At 51.9% G+C, this 19,331-nt stretch overlaps 1 protein-coding gene and 1 pseudogene across 1 annotated transcript; one reads left to right on the forward strand and one right to left on the reverse strand.

Annotated features, from left to right (window-relative positions):
• Positions 1 to 19,331, reverse strand: part of LOC139605190 (zinc finger protein 850-like) — a 273,898-nt pseudogene that overhangs the window by 15,150 nt on the left and 239,417 nt on the right.
• LOC139605222 (zinc finger protein 239-like) lies at positions 12,197 to 14,085 on the forward strand. Its single transcript, XM_071456575.1, has 2 exons — positions 12,197 to 12,390; positions 12,855 to 14,085. The coding sequence occupies exon 2, from the start codon at positions 12,869 to 12,871 to the stop codon at positions 13,607 to 13,609; it is 741 nt and encodes a 246-aa protein (XP_071312676.1). The 5' UTR covers positions 12,197 to 12,390; positions 12,855 to 12,868; the 3' UTR covers positions 13,610 to 14,085.

Raw genomic sequence — 19,331 nt, forward strand, 5'->3', positions numbered from 1 at the left:
TGGAAAAGGTTTCCCACCACTCGTCAGATCCAAGCTTTACCTCCCCCGTAGCAACTCTGCTACTAAGAATGATAGAAGTTAGTCTCCTCTCTTTCTCATAGCACGGCGTACAAATTCCCCTAGGTGTTCTACCTCTCCGACAATGAGACCACCAAGGTTCGTGACACAATTTACAGGAAAAGCATACAAGGGGGTGACAGTCACAATCTAACCAGTTACACTTTAACCTAATATCTTTGTTTTGTGCTTTTTCCCCCTCCCATGTGTGCCCTTTATGTTCTAATCTCGGGGACTTAAAGTAGGGCTTTCTCAACTCGTCCTCTAAGAGTTTGCAATATCCAAGAGCCTCCCGATTCCCTATTAGGTGGGTTTGGAGATAATGGTTATCTCCAACCCAGATTATTATCCAAATCATTTATCAGTTCGTTTCAGCTTTAATTTGGTTTCTCCCGGGAGACTGCAAACCTCCCAGCTGTGAGGGGGTTTTACCGGTCCTTTTATGCGACTAGCATGAGTCCATCCTTTTTCAGCGGTTCGTATGGCTGCTTCTGTGGTGAGGAGTACTTGGAACGGTCCTTCCCACCTTGGAGTCAAGGGGTTTTCTTTCCAGCTTTTCACGAGCACCCAATCTCCTGGCTGTACCTGGTGTAAGATAAAATCTAAAGGAGGCCGTTGTGCTAACATACCTTTTTCCCATAATGCCTTTCTGTACTTTGTCAATTCCACCAAATATTTTTGCGTACATGTGTCATTAATGACAGGATGTTTGTTAGGATTTTCTAGGTTATACGGCATCCCATACATCATTTCAAAGGGTGATACCCCTAAATCAGCTCTAGGTCTTGTTCTTATATTTAGCAACGCTAGAGGAATACATTTAACCCAGGTCAAATTGGTTTCTGCTACCAGTTTGGTCAATTGCTTTTTTATTTCCCCATTCATTCGTTCAACTCGTCCAGAGCTCTGGGGATGCCAGGGGGCATGTTGTTCCCACCGTATGCCCAGAGCTGTTGCTAAGTTTTGGGTAACTTGGGAAATAAAATGCGGCCCTCTATCTGAGTCAATGACTTCTGGGACCCCGTATCTTGGGATTATCTCTTCCATCAATATTTTCGTAACTACTTTGGCTGTTTCTCTTACGGTTGGGAAGGCTTCCACAAAATGTGTTAGGTGGTCCACCAAGACCAATAAATATTTGGTTCTCCCTACTTTGGGGAGCTCGGTGAAATCTATCTGAATGTGGGAGAAAGGCCTTTTCGCTAGCGGTCGGCCTCCCTCCGGTAATTTTCTCAAATTTTTTCTATTTACTTGTAAGCAAATTAGGCATCCTCTGGTTACTTGTTTGGCAATGTCCCAGATTCCCACACTCACATACTTTGCAGCAAAATAATCTACCAGTCCCTGTGATGCCCAATGTGTTTTTTGATGTATCTTAGTCAATAATCTATGTGCCAATGCTCTGGGTATTATTTCTCTGCCATCTGCTAATTTCCATGCTCCTTGTGCATCCCTTTTAGCTCCTAGTTTTTGTATTTTATTCTCTTCCTCTTTATTAAACTTGATGTCGGGGTCAGGTTCTGGCGTTTGGGAGTGTTCTGTTTTCCTGCAAAGTGAGGAGTCTCAGGGCAGCCCGTTTAGCCTCCTGGTCAGCTGCATTATTTCCCCTACTTCTCAAATCCAGTCCTTTCTGGTGACCTTTCAGGTGAACTATAGCTATTTTTCGGGGTTTTCGTAGGGCACTGAGCACGTCTAATATTAATTTACGGTGAACTAAACCTTTCCCTTGTGAATTTATTAGTCCTCTTTCCTCCCATATCTTGCCAAATGTATGGACTACCCCATAGCTATATTTCGAGTCCGTAAAAATAGTCCCATCTTTTCCTGTTAACCATTCCAGGGCTCGTAGTACAGCATATAGTTCACATGCTTGGGTGGACCAGGATCCACTAAGGGGTCCCGATTCTATCACTTCCAGGTTGGGTCCCCTTATGATAGCATATCCTGATTTTCTCCTTCCCTCAACTACTCTGGAGGATCCATCCACAAACAGTCTTTCTCCTTTTTCCAATTCTTCTTCTTCCAAATCTGGTCTGATTTTTGTCTGTTCTTCTATAGTCACTATACAATCATGTGTTAGTGCTTCTTCTGGTCCTCCATATAAGAAGGAAGCTGGATTTTGGATATTAGTAGTTTCTAGAGTTAAATTTGGAGCCTCAATTAGTATTCCTTCATATTTTAGAAGCCTTGCATCTGAGATCCATTTTTCAGCCTTTTGCTGTAAGACTCCCCGTATGTTATGGGGGGACAGCACTTTCAGGCTGCTATTAAATGTAATTTTCCGGGCTTCTTCTACCAAAAGAGCACATCCTACAATTGCTTGTAAGCACGTAGGCCATCCTCTGCTTACTGGGTCCAAGATCTTTGATAGATAAGCCACCGGTTTCCTTTTCTCTGCCCATTCTTGAGTAAGGACCCCATACACGACCCCCTTGTCTACGTTTATGAACAAAAGGAAGGGTCTATTAGTATTAGGTAAACTTAATACCGGGGCATGGATTAGGCTCTCTTTAAGCTCTTGCAGCCTTTCGGTGTCCTCCTGATCCCATTTTAGGAGTCCCTCTTGAGTAAGTTTCTGATACAAGAAAGTCGCCTTACTACTGTAGTTTTCAATCCATTGTCGACAATAACCAGTTAGTCCAAGTATTTGCCTGATTTGTCTCTTATTTCTTGGAATTGGTAATGCTAAAATCGCCTGTATTCGTTCGGGGTCTATTCTCTTCTCTCCTTTCTTTAGATAATGGCCTAGGTATTTTACTTCTTCTTCGACAAATTGTAGTTTTGCCTTGGAGACTTTCAATCCCTTTAAGCCTAAAAAGTTCAATAACTTAATACTTTCTTTCCGTACATTCTCTTCCTGCTGCCCCGCCAGGAGTAGATCATCTACGTATTGGATTAATGTAACCCCTGGCCCCACTTGGTAATCCTGTAAAATTTGCTCTAAAGCCTGCCCGAAGAGATTAGGGGACTCAGTGAATCCTTGAGGGAGTACCATCCATCTTAATTGTTGTCTCCTTCCCGTATCGGGGTCTTCCCATTCAAATGCAAAATAATCCCGGCTTTCTTTAGCCAAAGGGCATGCCCAAAAGGCATCTTTGAGATCTATAACACTGTACCATAAATTCTCAGGCCCCAGTTTAGTCAAGAGGGTATAAGGATTTGCCACCACCGGGAACCGGGCTACAGTTCGCTTGTTTATTTCCCTTAAATCATGCACCAATCGATAGGTGCCGTTTGGCTTTTTAACTGGTAGGATGGGAGTATTGAACGGAGACATACAGGGTTCTAACAATCCATTATTCAACAACCTTTCTATTTCTGGTTTTAATCCTCGTCTCCCTTCTGGGGATAATGGGTATTGCTTAATTCGGACGGGGACATCCGGATTTTTGATAGTTACCGAAAATGGAGTGATTTTTAGCTGTCCCACGCTCTCAGGCGTGTACCAGACTTCGGGGTTAATTTGCTTTTCATCTTCTACCCTTAAAGGGCATAATTTAATTTTTAATTCCTTATTATCTACACCTATACTAATCCCTAATTCTATAATCATGTCTCGCCCGAGCAGATTATAATCTGACTCGGGTACCAATAATAGATTTCCCATCCCTATTTTGGATCCTGATTCTATAGTCACATTTTTTATGATTTGTACTTCAAAAGGTTCCCCTTTTGCCCCTATGACAGTGGCAGTTTCTTTAGAGATGGTACATCCTTTTGGTAGGTTCTGTACCGTGGATCTTTCTGCCCCCATATCTACCAAGAATTCAATTTCTTGGTTGTGGGGACCCACTTTAATTTTTATCAAGGGCTCTTTATGATTTTTCCGGGTCCCCACCAAATAGAGCCCCTGACCCCCCTAGTCCATTTGGAACTGCTTCTCGTCTCTGATTCGGACTCTACATTCTCGCTTAAAATGCCCTTTTTTTCCGCAATAAAAACACACCTTCACCCCTTCTGACTCCCCTATACTTTTCTCTTTTTGTTCACTCAAACCTCCCTTTCGCCCTTCTCTTTGGTACCTCCCCCCACCTGTTGCTGCGACCATCAACCTTACTTGTCTGCGGTCCCTTTCGTCGTCCCTACGGACATATACTTTCTGTGCCTCCCTAAGCAGTTCATCCAGCCCCCTGTCCTGCCAGTCCTCTAATTTCTGGATTTTCTTCTTTATGTTGTCCCACGATTTTAAAACGAAATGGACTTTCAGCATTGACTGTGAAGTTTGGCTATCGGGGTCCATTCCGGAGTACAATCGTAAGTTCCTCCGTAATCTCTCGAGCCATTCCGTAGGCGACTCGTCCTTCTTTTGCCTATCGTTGAATGCCCGATCTATATTTTGCCCCCTCGGGACTGAGTCCCTAATCCCCTGAATAATTATTGTCCTTAAATCCTGCATATGTGTTCTATGTGCCGCATTTTGGTGGTCCCAATGGGGGTTCTGTAGGGGCCATTTAGCATCCGCAGCCGGGCCTTGGACATGCTGCGTGTCCCAAATACACATTCCTTCCCTTCTTATCATATTCCGTTCTTCAGTAGAGAACAGAATGCCCAAAATGGACTGCATTTCTTCCCAGGTATAGATGTTTGGTCCTAAGAACTGGTCGACCCTCTCGGCTACCCCAAAAGGGTCCTCTAATAAATGTCCCATGTCCTTCTTAAAGTCTCGTACATCTGCCGAACTCAAGGGGACAGTAATAAATCCTATACCCGCCTGTGGTCCACCCATGGGCATCTCCCGTAGAGGGAATAACCCCGTCTCAACCCTACTGCGGCTCCTTGTAATCGGGCCTTGGTAACCGGTTTGGTTAACCTCCCCTTGGTTACCCTCTTCATCATTGTTCGGTGCAGGTGGTTGTGGAGGTGGTGGGGCATTGGGTGCTAGCGGTGGGACATATGGGGGCGGTGCTATAATTAAGTCGCCCAAATGATTGTCCCTCTTCCCCTTTTTGTCCGGATCTCCTTTCCCTTCTCTTAATTGGAAAACATACACTTCGGGTCTTGCTACCCATATTTTGGCATAATCACTCTCCTCTTACGAGAAGGGCTCTTTAGAATTTACCCATAGGTTCAAGTCCTGTCGAACCCAGTCTTCAGATGATCCAAACACGGGCCAAAAAACTTTTTTGGAAATCTCTTTCCCACCCCATACTTCCATGCAATAATGTATCATTCTGGCCCTATCCTTAGTCTCGGTCTCCGGGTAATGCTTCCAATTACTAAGCATGAATCCTAGGGGGCTGTCCCTTGGAATGGGGGGGAGTTTGACTTGGGTTGGGGTCTTGCTTTTCCCCTGCCCCATTCGTCCGGAGTGCCTTCTTTCCCTCTCAAATTCCTTTCACTTCCCCTTTTTTGTGGCCCGAGCCCTCGCGGGTCTACGGGAACCGCACTACTCAAGGGTCCGCACGCACTTGGAGAGTCCGGCTGCCGGCCCTCCTCTCATTCACACTTGTCCACCGCCACACTCCGGGATCCCAACCCCGCCCGAACGGATTCTTTTTTATACTTACACGTCCTGCGTCTTCGTCCATACTCCGTGCACAGATTATTAAGGGGTTCACCGGTATAATTTGTCCCGTTTGCTTACTAGTATATATTTTAGGGTCGTCAGTGAGAGTGGCGGAGGTTCTCCCAGAGGGGCCACCCAGAAAGCACTGGATGAGGCGCCCCCCACTCTGGGTAGATCTTACCCGATCCAAACTCTCATCCGAGTCACGGCACCAAACTGTTATAAAATTGACTCAAAACGAGTAATTTCCAATCAAAGAATTTATTAATTATTGAAGCAGTTATACTACGTAAGCAAAGGCTCAGAGCTGGGCGACAGGGGAGTCTCAGCTCCACCAACTGCCGCCCCAACAAGTTTCTGATTCAGTCCTTTTATCCTCTCCATCCTTCAGGAGTCCATGTTATCTCGGAGTTCTCTGCACCTGCGCTGGTTGTTGCTAGGGGGTCATCCTTCTGTCTCCTGGTGGTCGGTGATAAAGGCTGCGGAGTCTTCCTCAGCTGCGTCTTCTTAACCCTATGTCCTTATTTGGTGACTTCTCCGTGGAAAATTACCAAAATCTTATGATTAATGCAATATGTGCCCTATCAAGCTTAAGCAAGCAAATGTCCTGCCTTGCAAACTGTGCCCTATCAAGCTTAAGCAAGCAAATATCCTGCCTTGCAGACTGTTTATCTGCCCCTGCCCCTTCCCCAGCTTTTCCCTGGTCGTTATCTCTGTGAGTTATCTGCTTGTACCATTTGTCAGCGGGAAAGGTTTCCCTGCTGGGTGTTTATCTGCCCCTGCCCTTTCCCCAGCCTTTCCCTGGTCGTTATTTCTGTGAGTTATCTGTTTGTACCATTTGCTGGGTGGGACTATGTGTGGGCTCCTGCAACCCCTTCCCTGGTATCCTTGTGGCTCATATCTCATGAAGTAGTACAGAAATAGTCAGCAGACAACTCTTGTAACACACTGGTCTCTTTTTCATGACGAACAAAATGTAGTCCCTCATCTCAATTCCCCCCCATTTATTTATAGTAAAGTTTTCCCAACATTCTCCATTTGCTGTTTCCCTTTGCAGCTTCACCCTGCTTTTTTTAAAAAAAGTATGAACTATTTAAGAGTTAAAAGTATCACGGTTAAAGCTCTTCAATTTTGCAAAATGCAACATAAAGGCGAACATGGAAAAACCCAGACCAAAAATTGATTCTCACCCTTCTGTCCCAAACCTACCTGACAATATAAAGTAGGATTATTATAAAAAATGTTTCTCATGTTGTAATCTTATCACTGAAACTGTAGGGAAAACAAAAACTCTCCAAGAATCTCTTTAGTGTGAGTCAAGGCATTACTTGGTTCTGGCCAGGATGTGCAACAGAAATACTTTCATCCACACATAGCCCGGCTGTGCAGAAAACATCATTCTATGACATGTCAGTTTTACTCGATTTTTCCTAAACTTTACCTAGTCTGAACCAATCTAAATCCACTGCTTTAATGTTCATTGCTTCCAAGTCGTGTAAGTTTTTAGTGTTTGGTTTCCTATTAGACTCGGATTTCTTCCCCTCTGCTGTGAATTCCGTCCACACTCCTGGATTTCCTTCTCAGCCTTTTCCAGACCAGGTGTCTCCAGCTGTGCCGGGGGCAGTGTCTGGGGTAGCTGTTGGTTGCTGTTTGCTGCGGGGCGTTGATGTTTTGTTGCTGGTCCTTATCTCTGTGGGTGTCTTTTGGGCTATTCCCAGTCTGTTCGGATGTTAAACTCGTCTCCATTGAGTGGTGGAGATGAGTTTAACATCCGAACAGACTGGGAACCCCTTAAATAAAACCTTTACAATTTCTTTCCCAAAGGCAAACCTTTGAGTAGAGAAACCTTTCTGAGCAGAGAAATAAGATTTAAAAGAAGCAGGATGGGTACATTTTGCAGCAGTGCAGTCGCAGGCAGCCCAGAGTGTGGGTGTGAGTGAGCCCCAGGGTGGAATTGTGCCGCGGTGCTCCCCAGCAGCTGTGGCAGTGCAGGCCCAGCCAGCGCTGGAGCTGCAGCAGCGGCAGCGAGGCTTGGCCGCAGTGGCTGGAGGTGCCAGGGGAGGGTGGCCAGGATTCCCGAGGGTTTGAGCAGAGGATCTGTGGGCAGGCCCAGGGGCTTGGCCCGCTGTGGAGCCCTGGCTGCTGCTGCGTTGCCTTCAGGGCAGGCTCAGGGCGGCTCCCATGGTCCTGCTGCGGGCGGGAAGTGCAAATCTCCGGGGCTTCAGAGCCCCTGAGGCCAGGCTGAGGGGTCCCCCCGTGCTCAGCTGTGCTGGCGGCTGTTTCTGGCCTCAGGGACACTTGGCGTGGGCCCCTTGGCCACCAGTGGTGCTGCTTTGCACTCCTTAGGCAGGAGCCGATGGCCTGGCTGGGTGTTGGCAACAGCAAAGTCCCAGGGCAGGCTCTGTGCCAGCCCAGCTTCCTGGGGGAGAGATTCCACAGGAGACAGGATCCCGGCTACAGCCTGCCTTAAATTTACATCCCTTATTTCCACCCTGCACTAGGTGGAGAATTGCCCAGGTAAGGAATTCCAGACATGAATTCCAAGGGAGATAATTGAATATCTGCCTTGGGTCTGGCTCTTTTTCTTGCCAAAGCCAATGGCAAAAGCTGTACCCATGGCATCTTGGTTTCCATCTCCGGCTTCCAAAGGTGTTTCTTTATTTCCCCATTCATTCTTTCTACCCAACCCGAGCTCTGGGCTTGCCAGGGGTTATGGAGGTCCCATTGTATTCCTAAAGCTGCCATAACCCCCTGAAGGGTCTTTCCTGTAAAATGAGTTCCCCATCTGAATCTATTGCTTCCACAATCCATTATCTTTGAATTATTTCTTTCAGAAATAGTTTAATAAGTGATCCAGTGCTTGCTGAAGCAGTCAGAATTGCTTTTGCCCCCCTGTTAGGTGCCATGGTGTCAGCAGAAGATTTTGAAGCCTTCCTGCTCAGGGCATTTCAGTGCCAGGCTCTTACAAGCACCCACAGCTCCGCGGGTTGAGCTGAGCATGGGCCGGTGACCTGCGCTTTGTCTGATTCCCCTTCCTTAACAACAGCCTGTCTTGTAGCTCTTTTCCCTTCTGCTGCCCTTGCAGAGCCATCCACAAACACATTGTCTCCCTCAGGCCAGGGAATGTCCCATCAATCTCTCCCAGCCTGGCTCGGGAGCTCTGTCCCTTGAGTGCAGTCCTGGGTTCCTTGCCAGCCCCTCTCCAGGCTGTTCAAACAGGAGGCTGGGTTAAACCCTTGCCCTGTCCTCAGTTCTGAATCCTCCTGTGCCACTGAACAAGTTTCATACTGTAATCACCGAGCCCTGCTCATCCATTGAGAGGCTCTTTTGGTTGTCAAAGCTTTAACTTGCTGCCAGACTTGAACTCTAGGAGATCCTCCTGTTGTCATCAGTTTTCAGGCCTCTGCTCCCACGGAAGCTGTGGCTGCACAATTCTGCAGACAATGAGGCTGCTCTCTGGCCACTGGGTTAAACATTTTAGCACAAGAATTCCTTTGGCAAGACCCTGTTTAACGTCCACCTATAACCCTAATTCTTTTTCCCTGTCTGGAAGGCCCAGGCCACTCGCCTCAGTTAATCTTAATTTTAACACTTGAAAATTCTGTGTTTCCTCCTTGTGTCCCTCCATCCAGTTTGTTGACTGGCAAGATAGGAGTATTGTAGGGAGACATCCTTGGCTCCAAAAGCCCTGCCTTTAACAGGGACTCAATACCAGGCTGTGAGCCCTTCCTTCCCTCTCTTGGAACAGGGTAGTGCCTATCCTGGTTGCTTTAATTTGTAGAGGCTCCATATCTAATTTTCTGTATTTCCCTGGGGCTGCCCACACTTCTGGGTTCACTTCAGCATAGGCCTTGTCAGACTTTTGACACAGAGGTACAACAGAACTAGCCTCTGTATCCCTTTTTACAGTATTAAAATCCAGCTCTCAAACTCCTTCCTAGTTAATTACAATCACAGGAGGAAGAAAAAGAAATTCATTTATTTCAAACCTATCCGCCACAGCTTCTAATAGTGGTTGAACAAATCATACCTGCTCATCTTTCCCACTCATTCCCTTAAAAATTAAAATATTCCTTTACTATTTTCCCCTTTAGGTCTAAGATTCAGAGCAGATTGAGAGGCCCCTGTGTCCATCAGAAAATGCCTCCTCTCAATGCAGACCCACCTGAATGTTCTCAAGGGCTCCAGTGTGGAGGGTCCCTGGTGTGATGGGAGCTGTGACAGCCCTGCCAATCCATGTCCATCACGGGCTGGACTTGCTGGTCCTGAGGGTGCTGCTGTCTCTGCTTGCAGTGTCCTTGTGCCCTGCAGCCGGAGCCCTGATTCCTTGCCAGGGGCTGTTTGGGTGGGCTGTGCCCTGCCGAGGAGGGCAATGCCTCTGCCGGGTGCTTGTGGCCGAGCCGTGCCCTGGGTGCTGGGGCCCCCTTGGGCCCTGGGGCTGATCCCTCAGGGGCTGTAGGAGCTCTGCCCTGGCCTTTGCCTTCAGCTTGGCCTTTTGCTGCTCCCTTCTTGCATTCACCTGCTGGGCCTTTGTGCCCAAGTGCTGCAGGGCCTTCTTCTGCCCCTCCTGCAGACCCCCTCAGTGCCTGTGGGTGCTTGTCTTGCTTTACAAGACAGGCGTCTGCTTGGGAAGGCAGAAAAAGCCTCTCTTGGAATGGAGAATGCAAAGCCCCTCCCTCTTAATTTTTAGGATAGTGAAATCAAGGGGCTCTCAGGCAAAGACATGGGATTAGGAATAACGGTTCTTTACTAGTGTGTATAATATAATGATAGTAGTGTGTATCAACAGCTCCGGCAGTGACAACAAACAGAGCCCGGAGCCGGTCCCGGCCTTTCGGCCGCGGCGCTTTCCCCTTGGGTGCAGTTCCGGGCACGGCCGGCAGGGGCGCCGGTGGCTCCCGCGGGGCGGGGCAGCGCATCCCTGCCTTGGGAACCTCTCTTAACGGCAATAGAGCAATCCCTTCATCTAACTCTTTCACTTTTTTAGCTTCTGTAGCCTTTCTCCCGTGTTTTGGGAAAGAATTTGGAGAGGGCTGCCTTTTAACTGAGCTCCTAGTGTTTCGATAAGGTGCTTCCTGTAGAGAGAGGGATTTTCCATGAACAGCAGGAGCTGTGGTTACCAAGGGGACGTAACTCAGAGCAGGAGGGGTCAGGGGAGGATATCCCGCCGAGGCTCGGTCGGAGTGTGGGCAGGGTCTGCTGCCGGAATCGCCAGAGGGGGATCTTCCCGTGGAGGCCGAGCCGGAGCGTGGGCAGCCCCCACATGGCTTCTGGCGGCTGATCCGGCAGCTCCCGGCAGAGAAAAGGCAGGTGGGAGACCCCGGCAGCAGCAGCGGCGCTGCCCAGCGCAGCTGGCACGGGCAGGGCAGGCGGGGATGGGATGGCAGGGACCCGCCCTCGGTGCGGTCGGCGCGGTGACCTCGGCCCACGCGGCAGGACAGAGCAACCCCATCTTGCCCAGCATGGCCGGCAGAGCGGCCGCGGGCCGGGCAGTGGGGCCAGGGCACACAAATTCACCGCCAGCGCCGGGGCAGGTGGAGCTGCCCTGGGCAGTGAGCCCGCACCTGGGATGGAAACCGGGGCAGGCGGAGCTGAGGCGGGCAGCGAGCCGGGACCCGGGACAGGCGCCTCGGCCGCCAACGGAGGGGGCAAGAGCTGCAGAGGATCCCACTCTCTTTCTGACTTTTCCTCTTGTTCCCCTCCCTTTCATTTTCCCTTTTTATTTTCTTGGTTTATTCCTCGGCTGTTTCTGATACTTCAAAGATTTTTATTCTCCTAAAATCTCCTGTCTAACATATGGCATATTCTCTTTCTTCTAGATTAAATGGGTTTTTTTCCAAATAAATCCAGAACCTAACAAATCTCAACGTCTGCTTGGATATTTTGAAATGGTCGACGAGCTAACTCATGACCTCCTAATGTTGTTTTTCTCATCACCTTTTTATTTATCCTTTGGCAAATTAAGCATCTTTCAGTGACTTGCTTTGCTACACCAAAAATCCCAGTGCACCCAAAATTCCTTAAAAAATGATCACACAAAACTTGAGTATGCCAGTGGGGTTTCTGATGCACGTCTTCTAATATTTTCCTAGCAAGCACATTTTATTAAGTCATGTAGAAGTTTCTATTACCCTGATTTATCTTGTTCATTTCCTATCTTGTTTAATTCTTTTTTCTCGGCTTCCCTAAACTTTGGAATTTCCAGTTTTTCCTCGTTTGGAGTTAATATTAAAATAACTCTTTCAGCTCCATTTTCTGCTGCATCCTTAGCTTTGTGATCTGCCCCCAGTTTGCCCAGTTTGCCTCTCCTTTGGCCCGGGCCGGGTTCCCCCGCCCGCAGCGGCTGGGAGCAGCCGAGAGCCCCGCGCTGCCCATGCCGACCTGTCCCGGCTCCATGGCCGCTGCTGCCGCGGGCTGCGAGGGCTGCGGGAACGGGGCACCGAGGGTGTGGCTGCTGCTGGGGGAGGAGGAGGAGGGAGGGAAGGGCAGGGATGGAGGGGGAGGAGGAGGCGGGGTAAGGGGGGAGGAGGGGGAGAAGGAGTGGAAGGGGCGGGATGGAAAAGGAGATGGGGGTGGGGATAAGACAGGGGAGGAGGAGGAGGGGGGGATAGAAGAGGAGGAGCGGGAGGAGAAAGAGCAGGGAAGGAGGCGGGGTTAGGGGGGAGGAGGAGAGGGAGGTGGAGATAGGACAGAGGAGGAGCGGGAGGAAGAGGAAGAGGAGGGACCAGGGCGGATCAAGGCTGAGCTGAGGGAGCCACGCGGTCTCGAGCCCTGCCTGAATTCGCAGCCCCCACCTGTGGGATCATCGCCCCCCCCCCATGGCGCAGGTGAGCGGGGAGGGGGAGCCCGGCCCGGATATCCCGGGGGGTCCCTGGGTTGGGTTTTTGGGGGGATGTTTGGAGAATGAAGAAGTCCAAGGCTGAGCGGAAAAGGCCCCACGGGGGGACATCTGGGGGTGGCGGTGGCGGCTGCCGGCAGAGGCAGCCTGGAGGAGCAGAGCCCTGTGTCCCCCAGGAGGCCAAAGTGGGGAGGCCAGAGAGGGGGGAGCGCCGCCATTGGCGGGAGCCTCAAGAGCCTGGAGAGGGGCAGGGGGGACTCCTTGGAGCCGCTGCAGCCCAGAGCAGAGAATGAGGGGAGAAGGGAGCCCGGGAGCCCAAAGAGCCCCGGCATCCCGAAATGGGGAGAGCCAAGAGGGGGCAGTGCGTCCCCAGAGACGGCCTGGGGGGATCTCGTTGCCCTTGCCTGTGGCACGGAGGCAAATCCCATGCTGTCCTTGTCCTTCCTCGCCCAGAGCAGGAGCTGAGCATGGAGAGCAGGGAGGACAAATGCCCGCGGCAGAACCTGGTGGCAGAGGCCGTTTTGAGCGGCTCCACGGCGCAGGAAGCCAACGGGGAGGAAAAGGCCCGGAGATGCTGCACGAGGAGGGGCTGCAAACGCAGATGGCGGGGATCTGAGGGGGAAAGAGGCAGCCTGGGCCGGGAAGGCGGCCGGAGATGGAGGCAGAGCTCGGAGCTGGTGCTCCATGAGCAGCTCCATGATGGGGAGAAGCCCCACACGTGCGTGGAGTGTGGGAAGAGCTTCAGGTGGAACTCCGAGGTGATCGTGCACCAGAGGATCCACACTGGGGAACGGCCCTACGAGTGTGGGGAGTGTGGGAAGAGCTTCAGCCAGAGCTCCCACCTGATCAGCCACCAGAGGACCCACACTGGGGAGAGGCCCTACGAGTGTGGGGAGTGTGGGAAGAGCTTCAGCCAGAGCTCCAGCCTGATCAGGCACCAGAGCACCCACACTGGGGAGAGGCCCTATGAGTGCTCCAAGTGTGGGAAGAGGTTTCAGACCAGGTCCCATCTTCTCCTGCACTATCAGAGTCACACAGAGGAGAGGCCCTTCCAATGCCCCGACTGTGGGAAGGGATTCAAGCACAACTCCCACCTCGTCACCCACCGGCGCATCCACACCGGGGAGAGGCCCTACGAGTGTCCCCAGTGTGGGAAGAGCTTCTCCAGGAGCTCTCACTTGACCCGACACCAACGGAGGCACCGGTAAGGGAAGCCCTGCGAGTGCCCCGAGTGCGGGAAGAGCTTCGTGCGCTGCTCCAGCTCCATCCCCCACTGGAGGAGGCACTTTGGGCACAGCCCTGGTCACTCACATTCCCTGTGATCCATGTTGGGAACACACCTGGCTGCTTCTCTTTTGGTTTGGCCTGAATTTTTTTCTCTTCTCCATCTCTCTGTCCTCCAAAAGTCCGGAGGGATGGAACAGTCACCTCAAAACCACTCAAATTCCATTGAAAATAACTGAATGTTAACCCAAAAAGGCTCAATCCTACCTTAAATTCCTTGTTCCCTCCTCAAAAAAACTCAATCCCATGCCAAACTCAATCCATTCCACAGCCACCAGGGTGAGATGGGGTTGGAAGGAGATTGGGAGAAGTGGGATCCCAATTTGGAGCAATGGGATTGGGATTGTGTGGGGCTGGGTGTGTGGGTTGTATTTGATAGCAAATAAAACTTTCAGAGTTACTGATTTCTGTCCCATTTATTTTCAGTCAATTCTGTTTGCAGAGTGCCACCTTCTCAGCTGATTCAATTCCTATAAAAATCCCATTTTTTAATTCATCTAACCCAAACAATCCAAAAACCAATATTGAAATAAAACCACCCACACACAATTAATTCTTTAAAAATAATTTTAATTTTTCAAGAGTACTTAAGGATGTTATTAAAGTTTAATTGTTTGGTTGAAATGTCTGAGAAATTATAGTGGTGTTTGGTTTTGTGTTTAGTATATTTGTAATATGAATTGTTTAACTAAGAGGTGTTAGATTGCTTGTTACTTTCTTTAGATATTTTTATCTAAAGTACATTGGTCATCGAGTTAAAATTTTCAAAAGGGATTTCTTGATATATAATTTGTTTATTTATATGCATTGGTAATATTATAGTAATAGTTATTTTTGGTTTGAGTTAAATCATAGTTGGAGTATTGTAAAGAAGAGTTGAGATTTTTTTAATTATAATTTATTTAATTTCAATTATTATTTCTTTGTTTATAATTTTATTGCAATTTGTTGAGGGGATAGGAAGGAAGTTCAAGGGCAGGAACATTTTTTCCTGGCTGGGAACTGGAATTCCAGACCCAGGGAGTGTGTGCAGGACCCCACAGACTGGGATCAAAGATGGGCTAGGATCACCTGGACTGGGATCAAATATGGGCTTGGATCCTTTGGATTGGGGCTGCACAGGCTGGGACCATATGGATCAGGACCACACAGACTGAGATCAACTGGACTGGGATCAAATATGGACTGGGACTGTTTCTGAAAGTAACTTTGTTATGTAGTTTTTATTTCTGTTATTAATCAGTGAAATAGCTGCTTGTGTTAAACTGCCAGCTTGGATGGGATAACATCCAATGCACACTGGATGAGGACACCTGTACAGATCTGCCAACTATCAGCACTCCCCGTCTGAAGGCAGAGTGCACCAAGGCCCAAAACCTGGAGGTGATAAAGAGAAGGAGCCAAAACCACAGCCAAGAAACACACATGCTCTGAAAAGGCAGACCCAGGGAGGGGCCATGTAAAATCATTCCTGGAATATGTAAAGTAGTTGATGGATATGCATGAGGCTCTATGAATATGCACCAGGCTGATGTAAGGGGAAAGGTATTTCAGGGCGATGCTGATTCCTTGGTTGTGGTTTTAGTCCATTCTTATCACCTCCAGTTTTTGGGCTTTGGTTCACTCTGACTCTGAGAAATTGAGGTTTTGGGATTTTTAGTATGTTGTGGATGGAAGCAAAATGGAGGGCACAGTATTTCGTCCTGGGTTTTTTCTTCATGCTTCTTCCTTCTTCTTCATGGGTTTGGGTGGCTTTTTGTAATTGGGCAGAAATTCCACATTGCAGGCTCTTTGGGATCAGTTATTAGGTTAAAAGGGAAAATAATCTAGGTGTCAGTTCCTAATTGGATAGTTTAGTCTTAAAAGACCTTGGAACAAGAGATTGTTGGCCATTTTGTGCCTTCTAATGAAAAGCTGCTGAACTCCCAGTAATGAGGCTGTTTTACCGATAAGAAATAATAAACACTTGAGTCTGAACATGAATTACTGTCTCAAGTGCCTTCAATCCAGAGCCAGTGAAACCAACAACTGGTACCCCACAGCTTGAGGTAGTGCCAAGGCAGAACTTGTTCATGCTCTTTTCCCCTGGTGATTTTCTACTCCCGTCCAGACTCTGATAGCAAAGCCGTGCTGGTGACAAAAGATTGACCTTGGCATCCTGGGGCACTTTCTGGGTGGGTGTTTGAATCTGCTTTTCCAGGCCTTGGGCTGAGGAGGGTGAGGCCGAGGCCTGGGCCCCTCCAGGCGGCGCCGGGAGCGCCCGGGGCAGCGGCGAGGGGCGGCCCTGAGGGGCGGCACAGGGGGCATTTCCCCCGAGCGGGCGGGCGGGCGGGCGGCGGGGAAAGGCGCCCTGGGCACAAGGGCAGGCACAAGGGCCCCGGCTCTCTGCAGTGCGGGCGGCCCAGCGCCGATCGCTGCTCCCGGAGCCGCTGCCAGGGCCGGGTCTCCTCCCCGCCGCTGACCCTGCACCTGCAGCGCTGCCTCCGCCTCTGCCGGCCTCCCCGGCACGGACGGCAAGGACGTGGACACGCTGCAGCCGGGCCCAGCAGGGACACCCAGATGGTGCCGGGGCTGCAGCTCCTCTCCTGCAAGGAAAGGCTGACACAGCTCGGCTTCTTCAGCCTGGGAAAGAGACCCAGCCTTGATCCAGCTGTGGCCTTCCAGTACCTGAGGGCAACACACAAGAAAGCTGGACAGGGACTTTGTACGGGGGCAGGCAGGGACAGGACAAGGGAGCATGGATCCAAATGGAGAGAGATTAGGTTTAGGTAAGGGATTCAGAAAAAAGGCTCTCCTGGAACAGGTTGCCCAGAGAAGGTGGGCATGTCCCGTCCCTGACAGTGTTCAAGGCCAGGCTGCATGGAGCTCTAGACAAGCCGGTCCAGTGCAAGGGGTCCCCAGCCACAGCAGGGGGGTTGCAGCCATGGGATTTTCCAGATCCCTTCCAAGCCAAACCATGCAACGACTCCATGATTCTGGGATACTTCCCCTCCTCATCCTCTGGCAGAAAAGGAAACTTGGCCCCAAGTTCCACACTGCAGACCATGTCTTTTGGCAGCCTGCAACTGTGTCAACAGAGGATGAAAAGAGATGACATTACTGACACGATTTCCCTTTTCTACTTGAAAAGTAAATGCTCTGCTCCTGTCCACTCTGGCAAAATTGTCAGAAGAGGCAATTGTTCCCCATGAAATGCTTGGTCTCATGCAAAGAAGAAAGAAGCCAGAAGCCAACAGTCTTCGTTATTGCTACATTGTTTTCTTTGGTTACTTCTCTAATAGGAATGACTTTGGGGTGTGATTTGTTTGTTTCTCTCTTTCGTTCCTTGGGGCGCAAGGCGGCTCCTCCGTTGGGTTCGCGGGAGCAACAGAGGAACAGCCGCGAGCTCCGGCGGCTCCGCAGCAGCAGCAGCAGCAGCGCTTCTCTCAATTGGTCTTCCGCTTGACTTTTCACTCGCTCCGCATCCCCTTCTCCCTCTCACACTCACGCTACTTCCGTCCCGTGCTGGGCCGTTCCGTCCGTGTTCCGCCTCTCCCAGCCCGGCTGATGCCGCGTCCCGCAAGGCGCCCCTTGGCGGGGCCGCCCCGTGCCCGCCCCTGCCCGGCCCGCCGTGGTTCCGCCTCGGCCGGGCTCTCTCCGTCCTGGTTGTGGCGCCGCTGGAGTAGCCGCTCGCTCTGGTGCTGGCGGAGCAGCGCGGGCTTTTGGCTGCGCCTGGCGCAGGCTCTGGCCCAGCCCCGGCCGAGGCCCCGGCCCCGAACGAAGCCCCTGCCGCGGTTCCGCCCGCAGCCGCCCCGCTGCTGCCCGGCTTCCGCCCCGTGGCCGAGAGCGTGGCCGGCAGCTGCCCCGCTCCGAGCTCCGCCGCTCGCCAGCTCGGCCGCCGGCCCCGAGCCGCTGCAGCCCAGGGCAGCTCGGCAAGCAGCAGCGCGCCGGGCGGGCGGGTGCCCCGGGCAGAAGAGCACGGGCGGAGAGGCCTCCCCTAGAGCAGCTCTAGCGGCAGGGCCCGCTGCTGGGCAGCGGCGGCCGCGGCAGCGTTTACTCCGGTCCCCGCCTCGCCGACGGCGCCCCGGGAAGAGACGGGGCTGGCTCGGAGGGCAGCGGCGGGCGGCGGGTGATGAGCTCAGCCCGCCGCTGGCCTTGGCTCGCAGGCGGCCATCAAGCGAGTGTCCCGGGAGCACATATCGAAGTGGGCGCGGCTGGGGAGTGAGCGGGGCCAGCGGGAGGAGCCGGCGGGGCGTGCCGGGCGGGGCTGAGGCGAGGCCCGGCAGGGCGGCAGCCGGAACGCTGTGAGGGCAGCGAGCGTGGAGTGAGCGGGGGCCGCGCAGCGCCCCGGGCCGGGCCATGGCGAGCCGCGGCGGGGCCGGGCAGGGGCTGCCCGAGGCGCGGCGCAGCATCGGCCCTGCTGACAGCATCGCGGTCCCCCCGCAGCGCAGGGGCGCCCTTGTGCCCCTGGAGCTGGCGCTGCTGTGGATGGTGTCGCGGCCTGGCTTCCCCAGCGTTGTGAGGCTCCTGGACTGGTTCGAGGTGCCCGAGGGCTTCGCGCTGCTCATGGAGCGTCCGCAGCGCTGTCAGCACCTCTGGTACTTCCTGCACGAGCGGCGGTTCCTGACGGAGCCCGTGGCGCGGGGGCTGTTCCGCCAGGTGCTGGAGGCCATGGGGCACTGCAGGAGCCGCGGCGTCCTGCACCGCCACATCAAGGGCGAGAACGTCCTCGTCGACCTGGCCATGGGCGAGGCGAAGCTCATCGACTTCGGCTGTGGCACGATCCTCCAGGACACGTTCTACACCCGGATGTCAGGTGAGCCCAAAGCCGGGGCCCAGCTGGGCAGCCTTGGCTGGCATAGGGGGAAGAGGGAGGGAAGGAAGGAGGGAAGGAAGGAGGGGGAATCCTTCTTCAGCCAGCTGCAAGCAAGTTGCTTTTTGGCAGGGCAGGGGCTGGCTGTTGTGGAACGGGAGCTGGCTGGGAGGGAGGGAGCAGCATGGGCCTGATGAGCTGTGCCCGTGTCCCATAGGAACGCTGGAGTACAGCCCACCGGAGTGGATCCTCTTTGGCTGCTACCATGGCCAGCCAGCCACCATCTGGTCCCTGGGCATCCTGCTCTATGAGCTGCTCTGAGGGCACCTTCCTTTCCACAGCAACGAGGACATCGTCCGGGGCCAGCTCTTCTTCCTGCCCCGGGTGTCTCAAGGTGGGGATGCGCCTTCAAGGCACGAGGGGAAGAACGGGGTTGGGAGGGGCGGCTGGCACATAAGCGTCCTGCTCTTGCAGCTGGTGAGGAGGTGGATCTCCTGGGCTTAGCTGGAGGAGGTGGCACCTGTGCCTCTGTGCTGGTGTCCTCCGCAAGAGAGGATCGATAGGAAGCTTTTGGCTGCAGCTCTGAGCACTCCTGGTGTGGCCTGGGCACTGTGGAATGTGGGAGAGCATGGACAGGAGCCTTGTCCCGCTGAGCTTTGTGGACAGTTGGCTGGCTGAGAAAGGTCACGTCGAAATAATACCCCTGGTTAAGCAAGAAGGAGACAAGTCTAGAAGTCAGCAGTCAGTGTCCATATAAGGCAAGGACATTATGCCCTTGATGCAACAACAGGATAGGGAAGAGGCTCTTTTGCCAAAAATATGAAGAATAGTTTCATCAGAATAACCACAAGAAT

This window comes from Agelaius tricolor, unplaced genomic scaffold (assembly GCF_023055355.1).
Source record: "Agelaius tricolor isolate 1412-34295 unplaced genomic scaffold, bAgeTri1.0.p SCAF_61, whole genome shotgun sequence".
NCBI lineage: Eukaryota > Metazoa > Chordata > Aves > Passeriformes > Icteridae > Agelaius > Agelaius tricolor.

Coding starts and splice junctions, on each gene's coding strand:
- LOC139605222 (XM_071456575.1), top strand. CDS start 12,869: ATGGAGAGCAGGGAGGACAAATGCCCGCGGCAGAACCTGGTGGCAGAG.